The sequence below is a fragment of the Sardina pilchardus genome, chromosome 2 (genome assembly GCF_963854185.1).
Source record: "Sardina pilchardus chromosome 2, fSarPil1.1, whole genome shotgun sequence".
Lineage (NCBI taxonomy): Eukaryota > Metazoa > Chordata > Actinopteri > Clupeiformes > Clupeidae > Sardina > Sardina pilchardus.
This window is the reverse complement of record NC_084995.1, coordinates 569,029-579,057: the sequence shown is the minus strand read 5'-3', so window position 1 is coordinate 579,057 and position 10,029 is coordinate 569,029. Positions and strand designations below refer to the sequence as shown.

At 42.4% G+C, this 10,029-nt stretch overlaps 1 protein-coding gene across 1 annotated transcript; it reads left to right on the top strand.

Moving 5' to 3' along the window:
• Nucleotides 1–878: 878 nt before the first annotated feature.
• On the top strand, nucleotides 879–9,289 carry LOC134100067 (zinc finger protein 211-like). The gene is made up of 6 exons (XM_062553118.1): nucleotides 879–1,187; nucleotides 1,967–2,078; nucleotides 4,216–4,311; nucleotides 6,094–6,163; nucleotides 6,577–6,862; nucleotides 7,413–9,289. Exons 1-6 carry the CDS (start codon nucleotides 912–914, stop codon nucleotides 8,910–8,912), a joined length of 2,340 nt encoding a protein of 779 aa, XP_062409102.1. The 5' UTR covers nucleotides 879–911; the 3' UTR covers nucleotides 8,913–9,289.
• Nucleotides 9,290–10,029: the final 740 nt, after the last annotated feature.

Genomic DNA, 10,029 nt, shown 5'->3' with positions numbered 1-10,029 from the left:
GGGTTTGATATGATGTCAGTCCACCCTTTGCAGCTATAAAAGCTTCAACTCATCTGGGAAGACTTTCCACAAGGTTTAGGAGTGTATTTATGGGATTTAAAGAAAATATATTCCTCCAGATGTGCATTTGTAAGGTTACACACTGTTGTTGAATGAGAAGACTGGCGCTCTAATTCATCCCAAAGGTGTTCTATTGGGTTGACATTAGGATTCTGTACAGACTTTGTACTCTGGTGCACAGTCATGTTGGAACAGGAAAGGGCCATCCCTGAGCTGGACCTGCCCCCTTACTGTAGCTCCTGTGAAAGGAACTCTGAATGCTTCAGCATTAACCAAGAGATTTTGGACAGTTCCACGCTCCCAACTTTGTGTGAACAGTTTGGGGATTGGCCTTTCTTGTTTCAACACTGCACAAAGCAAGGCCCATATAAAGACATTGATGACAGAGTTTGGTGTGGATGAACTTGACTGGCCCGCACAGAGTCCTTTGGGATGAATTAGAGTGGAAACTGAGAGCAAGTCTCCTCCTCAAACATTGAGTGACCTCACAAATGCGCATCTGGAAGAATGGTCAAAAATTCCCTTTAACGCATTCCTAAACCATGTGGAAAGCCCAGCAGAGTTGAAGTTGCTGCAAAGGGTGGACCGACGTCATATTAAACCCTATAGATTAAAGAATGGAATGTCACTTAAGGTCTGCGAGTCAAGGCAAGTGACCCAATACGTTTGGCAAAATAGTGTAAGTTACGCCAGAGTGACTCTGGGTTACGCCCGAAATTTGGTCTACGACAACCCACTTTCTGGGCCCAGGAATATAAAAAGAAGTCGTGTAGAAGTCAGACACACTAGCTTGCACACTGCTTCAGGAATCACAAAGAAGAAAGTTTGGACGATTTTCAAGGACAATCAAAATGAGCCACGGTCGTTACTGCAGTGTTCCAGGATGTACAGGGAATGCTATCACTTTTCATGCTCTTCCCAAGGAACCAAACACTCAACGGGCATGGTTGATGTTTATAAACGACAAGATCCCTCTGAGCAGTTTCGACACGAAAATATCCATTTGCTCGAATCATTTCACCCCAGACAGCTTCGATAACCTTGGACAATTTCAAGCAGGCTTTGCTACACGGCTATATTTGAAAAGAGGGGCTGTTCCGACCATCTTGCCATCACTGCCGCAAACTGTAAGTAGGCTACGCTACGATAAGCAATATGAATTTGTCACCAAGCGATGCGAACGTATCTAGCGTAGGAAGAACGTGTGACGATTTATTTGTTTTTTTTTTTTTATGAGCGACTGTTTCTAAGACCAGGGGTGGCAAGTGGTGAAATAAGAGGTGGGTAGATTATGAATTCTGTTATCACGTTAAGGTGGACTGCGCCATGAGATTCAGACATTCAGAACATGTTTGATGACGGTGGAGGTTATTGTCCAATGTTTCAACACTAGTGGTATTAAATGGTTCCTAGAGAGTTTATGAGTGTACTGTAGCTAGGCTACACTCTATTTTATATTAATATAAGGAAAAGTCATTATTTCCTATCAGGAATGGTCTCTTTTGACATTACCTCCAAAGCCATGATGTGACCTAGCCTACAGTATTGTATGCACACTCTATTGAAAAAAAAAATCTTATAGGCTCAAAATGGGTTAATTATAGGCCTACATTGGTTTGGACTCACCTGGTCACATGGCTTGAGAGGTATTAGAAAAGAGACCATTCTTTATAGGAGATAATGTATTTTACTTGAAATATGGCTATGGTCATGGCTTGGCAGGTATTGAATAAAAATTCCAAAATAATGCATTTTCCTTTAAATATTCATATAAAATAGCGTGAGCAAACAATTGGTGTAAAATAAAGGTGTGTCTGATTACCATAGGAGATCTATTCTGCATTGGTTTGGAGTCTTGGTTGGTAGCAATGTCAATGTCTTTCATGAAGTTTTGTTTCCAACACAGGTGCAGGGGCATTCATCACGGACTCGGAACGTGGACTGCCAGTGTGATATTAAACAGAGATCAGTTGGAACTCAGTTGTCCAAAGGCACTCTTCTCTCTGTACGCAGCAAAGGTATGGGCCCCAGGATGTTAAGAATCAGAATCAGAATCTGCTTTACCGGCCAGATTTGCATAGACAAACATAGAATTTGACTCCAGTTAATCTTTGCTCTCAAAGTACAATACTCAAAGACATAAAACATAAAAAGAATACAAACAGAACAGTTAGAATTTAATAAAGGGTAGAATAAGGCTATGCATAAGAATTCATTCAGTATGTACATTTGCAAATAAAGAGGCACTAGTGGGATAGAGTAATGCAATTGTCCGGAGGGGGAATGCGGCTGGGAATGTCCGCCTCCTTGTTGTCCCTGTCAAGGTTGCCTTGGTCGTGGACACCTCAACAGCCACAAGCAATATACAATTGAAAAGAGGATAGGAGTAGTGCAATAACAGTATAGACTGAGGTTTAAGATTAAATATAAATATAGCGCAAGGCAGTTCAGTGCATTAATAATAATAATGTATTAATAACAGTAACTGTAAGATTGAGGTGCAAATGGAAGATGAGCAGAACATGGTGTTTGTTCAGTGTAAGGGTGAGTGCTATTTCTGAGTGTTCTATTTCCGCTTGGGGGAAGAAGCTGTCATTGTGTCTGCACTGATTTTGGTGAACAGTGCACTGTATCGTCTACTAGAGGGAAGGAGGTTGAATAGTTTGTGATAAGGATGTGAGGGGTCAGTAGGGATGTTTGCTGCCCGTTTCCTGACCCTGGACCGGTACAGTTCCGGTCTGTTGCAGTCTGGTCCTGTCCCGTTTGGTGGCTGACCCAAACCAGACAGTGATGGAGGTGCAGATGATTGATCGCCGAGTAGAAAGTGTTCAGCAGCTCCTCAGGCAGATTAAACTTCCTTTGCTGTCTCAGGAAGTATACCCTCTGCTGAGCCTTTTAAGGCACTCTTCTATGTGTGCAGTAAAGGTGTGGGGTCATCAGGACAATAAGGAATGACTTGCTACTCCAGTGTGTTTCTCTGGTGGAAGCGCTGCACACTCAGTAGAGTAGAATGCATTTGTTATACAAAACAGGAAAAGTACATGCTTCAAGTGCAGCCCATCCTAATGTCCATCTGCTCATCTCAGACAGGGCTGTATGTTAACTCTTTTTGCATGTAGCACCGGTGCTACAAAGTGAAGTGATGTGTAGGACCAGCCACAAAGTCTGTAGCATCAGGAATTCTCTAAAATCTCTAGAAACAATCACAAGTTGGGCACATCACCACAGTTAATTAATTGTGGTGGGGAATCAGGCCTACTGCAACTGGATTGATTAAAGGGCATGTAGTTCTCAATCTCATCTTTAAGATACTAGCAACAACAACGACAACATTCCCTGTCAGATCCATGCAGTTTGACTTTTCACCAGCTATCAGGAAGTCAGTTAATTTATTTAAACACAATATACTGTATGATGTGCTGAAGTTTGCTAATGCTGATTTCATTCATGTTTTGTTTGTACAGGTTTGTCAACTTTATTGCCATTGCACAAGTGAAATGCCTGTAGCCTATGAGATACTTTCGCTTTAGGCAAACCCTATCATTTGCTTGATTCGGGAGGATAATTAGCAAGATGTGGGATTTGGACTTGGATTATATGGATACTACACACAAGTGGATATGCTTTTTAATCGTTTAGACCATTAAATAAAAGCACATTGATCCTCCTCTCACCAATGTATACACATGCACTTCAAACAAACAAGCAAGAGTCTCAGTCTCACAGGCATACATTGCCATATGCAGAACTATTGAAAAAATAGTTGCTAAATCATTGATCGCACAGACTGATTTTTTTTTTGTGTGTGTAGCACATGCAACAAATATGTTGCACTGAATAGTTCATTGTGTTTAACTTGCGCTTCCAGGGGGGTGTTCCAAGTGTGTGGTTTAGTGACAACCTGGGCAAGTTAACTCTGAGTAAGTGGTACACCTCCTAATAGAAGAGCTGTACAGCTTTATTCTACTAACAAAACAATGCCATTGGGCTCTTGTTGTAGGAGGTTTACCACTTACTCTCTGTTAACTTACCCAGGTTTGTTACTAAACTACGTACTTAGAATACCCCCTGTCCTCTGACCTCAGTCTAATTTCGTGTGTGTGTGTGTGTGTGTGTGTGTGTGTGTGTGTGTGTGTGTGTGTGTGTGTGTTCCAGTCACTCAGACTCCTGCAGTGACACACGTCTCCCTTGGCGACGATATGGACTTCCTGTTGCACCCTCCACAAAATTTCACTTTGAAAGAATCGGGAGGTAAGGCTCCAACAGATTTATGAACAATTGTTTGTACCAAATTGGCCCGAATGTAAGAAGACCCCCCTTTTTCAGGACAATTTGAATAGCCTAAATAGAAGCAAATGTTGTTTCATGTAGAATTTGTTTGTTTTTTCAACACTGACCGATATTGTCATTGCAAAAAACATTGATGTTTGATCAGCATTGCCCTTCAGATTCAAGGGGTGGGAATTATTTTTTCCTTAAATTGATCACATAACCTACCACTGAAAAGACTGTTGGCTTCTCCTTGAAGTCTGATGTTTCCCTTTTGAAGACGGTCTTTTTGGACTTGCCATCACGTTAATCATATAATTTTTAAATTGCCAATAAAGCTCCCTCTCAATTGTTGGTTAACTTGACCTACTTTTGAGATGTTAGGTCAAGACTTTGTTTGAGATGATCTCTCGGTCTCCATCATTCAGGCTCGTAAACTGTTGTGAAGAAGGTTGATGACTGCTCCATAACACTTCTTACAAAAGATCGATATGTTGCCATTTATGGGCTTTTCCTATTTTTCCCTAGGCCGCGAATATAAGACGACCTCACTCTTTCAGACATATTTTGAAAAAAAGAAAACCTTGGTCTTTTATTGTTATACTGTATACAGTATTTGCGCACATTTATAATACTGAAATAAAGCTGAATTTATTTCAACTTATACCACTGCTTGGTCAAATTTTATTGTGATGCGCTGTTTGGAACGTGCATTATTTTTCTATATACCGCACGGCTATGAAGTAGTTCCCTACTTTTGGGCTTATTACACTTGAATATTAATTCGCCAATGTCAATGTAACGGTAAAAACAACAACGTTGTATCTAAGACAGCGGCAATATAAACGAAAGTGATAGTAGCAGTGGTATAAGCGGGATAATCAACTCCGCGCCCTGTGCGTTTCTAGGAAAATAATGCACTTATCAAAGTGTAAAGTCCCCGCCGCCTGCGGCGTCGGGTCCTTATTACCACTTCGAACGTGCATTATTTTCCTATAAACGTACGGCGCGTCGTTGATTATCCCTTACATGGTTCCCATATAACATTCTACCTGTGGTCATACAATGGCAAAAGTATTTGCTCACCTGTCTTGACTCATATATGAACTTCAGTCACATTTCGTTCTTAATCCATAGGGTTTAATATGATGTAGGTCCACCCTTTCCAGCTTGAACAGCTTCAACTCTTCAGGGAAGGCTTTCCACAAGACCGGCTCTCAGTCTCCGCTCTAATTCCTCCCAAAGGCATTCTGTTGGGTTGAGGTTAGGACTCTGCAGTCCAGTCAAGTTCATCCACACAGTCTTTATGGACCTTGCTTTGTGCACTGGTGTGCGATGATGTTGGAACAGGAAGGTGCCATCCCCAAACTGTTCCCACAAAGTTGGAAGCATGGAATTGTCCAAAATGCTGAAGCATTATAATTCCTTTCACTGGAACTAAGTGCTGAAGCACTTAGTTCCAGTGAAAGGAACTAAGTGAAGCATTATAATTCCTAATGCTGAAGCATTATAACTCCTTTCACTGGAACTAAGGGACCAGGCCCAGCTCGGGGACGACCCCTTCCTGCACAGTCCTGATGGTCAAAAATTCATAAACATCCTTCTAAACCTTGTGGAAAGCCTTCCCAGAAGAGTTGAAGCTGTTATAGCTGCAAAGTTCATATGAGAGTCAAGGCAGGTGAGCACTTTTGGCCATATAGTGTATGTGAGTTGATAAGAATTGTTATAAGTACACTTTATTCTAAAGTTGCATTAATATTTCAGATCCAAAAAGAAGCTCTTCTTACATGCTAGGAATGCAACAGTACACTATGCCCAGATTGCCCACGGTTCGGTATGTTTTATAAAATGCATTTTTTAGTCACAGTAACTGTACAGTTTTGATATTCTAATATATAAAGTCCACTTTAAAGTTATTTAAAAATTAACTGCTGTATATATTTTGCCTTTAAACAAAATTTGGCAGGATGACTAGAGTGTGTATTTCTATTACTGCAGTAGGGTACATTTTAATTGCTTCTTTCAACTATTAGTGGTTATTTTTAATGAAATAAATATAATATTAAAATGTTTTTCTTATATTGTTTTTAGTGCAATACTTTTTAGTGCAATAACGATGACTTGATCCACCTATTTGTTGTGTTTGTCTCAAAGAGCTATCTGCAGGTGGGTATCAGCTCTCAGCCATTCATAATAGTGTGCAGAACCAGGAATTTTATCACTCACTTACTGCTTTTCTTCTGGTAGGAATTGCCTGATGGCGGATGTCATTGTGAGCGTTGCTAGCCTGCTACAGCTGTTCCAGAAGTGCCTCAAATGCTGCAGTAATGCCTGCAGCGTCACTACGGAAACCAAGGGATTCCTTTTCCACGTGGTGCAGCAGTGCTGGAGCTGTGGGAACAACAGGAACTGGGCAAGCCATCCTCCAGACCAGCCAGCTGACCAGCCACCCCCAGACCACACCCCCCCTCACCAGCAGCTCCCAGACCAACCATCCCCTGGCCAGCAGCTCCCAGACCCAGACACTTTAGAGGTAACAAATGTTCTGCTCCACATCATTCTACAAGCTTCCAGTTGCTCCAGTCCTACTTTCTCATCAATCTAACTGACACTTCAGATAGCCCAGGTTACTTTGGACAGTCTAAAGACTTTGAATAAACAACGGCAATTCCAACTGCATTTTATTGTTTTTTATCAAAACACTTTGTGTGAAATAGGCTTGGGACAATCACACCATATGAGCATTTCCTGGTTTGGCTGAAAATTGTGAAAACAGGAATATTACTGGCATGAATAGTCAATGTTAATTGAAAACAGCTTTTTCTTAACAATATAACCATATTTCTTTGCAGATTAGAAATGTCTTATGTTTGACACTCAGGACAACAAAAAGGCCAAGTCCTGTCAACCACCCTTATATCTTTGCCATTCTTCACTGAGACACTTGGTACTTTTGCATTGCCTTCTTCTACTATCTAAGATTTGACTTTGGTGGGAAGCTTTAGAAGCCTTTTCTAACTCCATTTCACTTTGATTCATCCTTAACAAAAGTCAATACATTTGAAACTCTTTGTCTCCTGTAGATGACAGAGCCAGTGGGAAGGGCATTCAAAGACATATGCACGGAGGAGGAGATTACCGGGGAGGAGATGGTGCAGGGAGAAGAGGAGGATGAAGAGGAGGAAAAACAAAAAACAAGTATGTGGAAAAGAAGGGACAGTGATGAAGAGTGTACACCGAATCTGAGAGAGGTCTTAGAGGTGTCAGATGAGGAGCCTGGAGATGTTGATGAAGAAGAGGGGCATGGTCTTCAGATTGTGTGGTGCTGTGACTGTGGGGAAGAGGCCGGTGCCCGCTGCTTCAAGCAGAAACACCTGCAGCTCTACTGCTGCATTAAGTGCGGCTACAGGGACGGTGACCAGGAGCTGGTCTGCACAGACGTCCAGCAAACCCAACACACCATCAGTCCAGAGTCCCCTACTGCTGCAGAAAAAGAGGGCTCTTGTGATGTTAGCCAAGCAGCTGAACTCGCAGGCAGCCCAGAAGCCAACAACAATAACGAACAAACTGCTTCCAGTGATCGTCTTGAAGATTCAAACAGAATTAATTGTGAAGGGGTCATCTCTTCTGCCAGCCAGCATGCCACCATCAGTTGCATCCAGAAGTCAACCAGCAATGGGGTTAATGAGTTAAGCAGCAGCTGTAGCATTAGAGAACAGGGCTGCATGGGCAGCAGTGACCAGAGAACTAGAAATGAAAGTCCAGAAGACACCAGCAGTAGAGATCAGGACTCTGCGTCTCAAGTCGAGTCTTCCAACAGCTGCCACCAAGAAACTAGTGCAGCAAATGAGGAGATACGGAACCCTCTAAAATATGCCGTCTACTTCAACGATCCGTACAGCTTGCAAATCCATGTGGAACAGTTCCATGGTGAGCTTTGTCCAGACTGTGGCAAATTCCTCATCAGGCGCGACAGCCGGACTAAGCACATCTGTGATCACAAAGTCAAGCCGTTCTCATGTCTGGTTTGTGGGAAGCGCTCCATCAATGAAGTAGGTCTGGTGCACACTGAGGACCGTGGACTTTCCTGCCAAAACTGTTACAAGAAGTTCAGGTTCCAGGAAGACAAGCAGGAGCGCGAGGAGACCCTCAAGGGGGAGAGCCTGAAGTACCGCTGCTCTGAGTGCCCAAAACGGTTTGCAGATCGCTTCAGCCGTAGTGCTCACAGGAAGACCCACTGGAAACATGGCAGGTTCTTCTGCAAAGTCTGTAACAAAGGCTTCCCTGAGGCCTATAGCCTCAAGAGACACAAGGTGGTGCACACAGGACTGAAGGCCTACAGGTGTGAGGTCTGTGACTTGTCCTTCAATCAGTCAGCACATCTCAAGTCCCACATGCGCCTCCACACAGGGGAGAGACCCTTCAAGTGTCAGGACTGTGGGCAGTGCTTCACCCACAATGTCAGCCTCAAGAACCACATCCAGCGCCACCATGGACCAGGAACTGAAGGGGGGAGGGAGAAGATTGGAGATGACGGGGCCAGAGGAACTGGGTCTGTTGACCAAAAAGAAAACCTGCCCTAGGGCAACAGAGAAAAGAAAATGGTTAGAATGTGGTCATTATGTCTTTATGATTGTTCCTTGTGACCATTTCATTGAAGTTGTAATGTTTTGTTTTCTTCTTCATCTTGGTTGGGTTTGAACATAGGTGAAAGTGGAACCTTTGCGAGTATTTGAAATGTATGATTTGATTCATATTATTGTACAGTTAGACAGTTAGAATACAGATTTCACCAATGGCCGAACATGTAGACACTATTACTGATAATGTTGACCCTAATGTTGCACAGTCCCACATGACTAAAATAAACATTACTACTGTTTAAAAACGTAATGCCCTGGTACGCAGAAATCAATCAATAATGATAATAATAAAACAGCTTTTTGGTTAGAAAGCCCAATCTCGCCTGAAGTTCCTTCAGGTGTATGGACATACTCCCTGTAACCTCAGAGGAGTGAGAGCGAATTCCCCTGTGTGTCACTCCAAGTTGGCATATGAACATTTCCAGACTCCTCTCTGCACTGTGGTCTACCTTAACTGCATGACAATAGGCTGTATTTCTGTAAAACAAACAAATGTATTTGTGAAACTTCATGCAACTACACACAGCTAGGTATGCAGGAGATCATTTTTGCACAGGAGAGAGAATGAAAGCACACACGCAACAGCTGTTGATGTCAACCAGCTTGCAAGGCTTAGCTAAATCAGTTAGACAAAACTCCAGGCAGCAAGGTAGGCAAGAAAGATAAATTGCTGGTCATACAATAGCATAATTATTGGGTTATTAAAGGGATATTCCGGTATTTTTGGAAATAAGCTCATTTCCACCTCCCCTCGAGCAAAACCATTGATATTTACCTTTTTCCCGTTCATCCAGCTTTCCCGTTCATTCTGTGAGTCTGGCGATACAACTTTTAGCTTCAGCCTAGCATAGATCATTGAAACGGATTAGACCAGTAGCATCTCGCCTGCTAGCATCATGTTTAAAAGTGACTAAGATTTACGGTAATTTTCCCATTTAAAACGTGTCTCTTTAGAACGTAATAATCAAGGCAACTTGCAAACTACTGGCACTACTACTGCTTGTTGTCTATGGGAACTATGTTCAGATGCTGCGTGATATCACGGCACCCATGGTAC

Coding starts and splice junctions, on each gene's coding strand:
- LOC134100067 (XM_062553118.1), top strand. CDS start 912: ATGAGCCACGGTCGTTACTGCAGTGTTCCAGGATGTACAGGGAATGCT. Junction 2,079..4,215: donor TCTCTCTGTACGCAGCAAAG/GTATGGGCCCCA, acceptor TGTGTGTTCCAG/TCACTCAGACTCCTGCAGTG. Junction 4,312..6,093: donor CACTTTGAAAGAATCGGGAG/GTAAGGCTCCAA, acceptor TTAATATTTCAG/ATCCAAAAAGAAGCTCTTCT.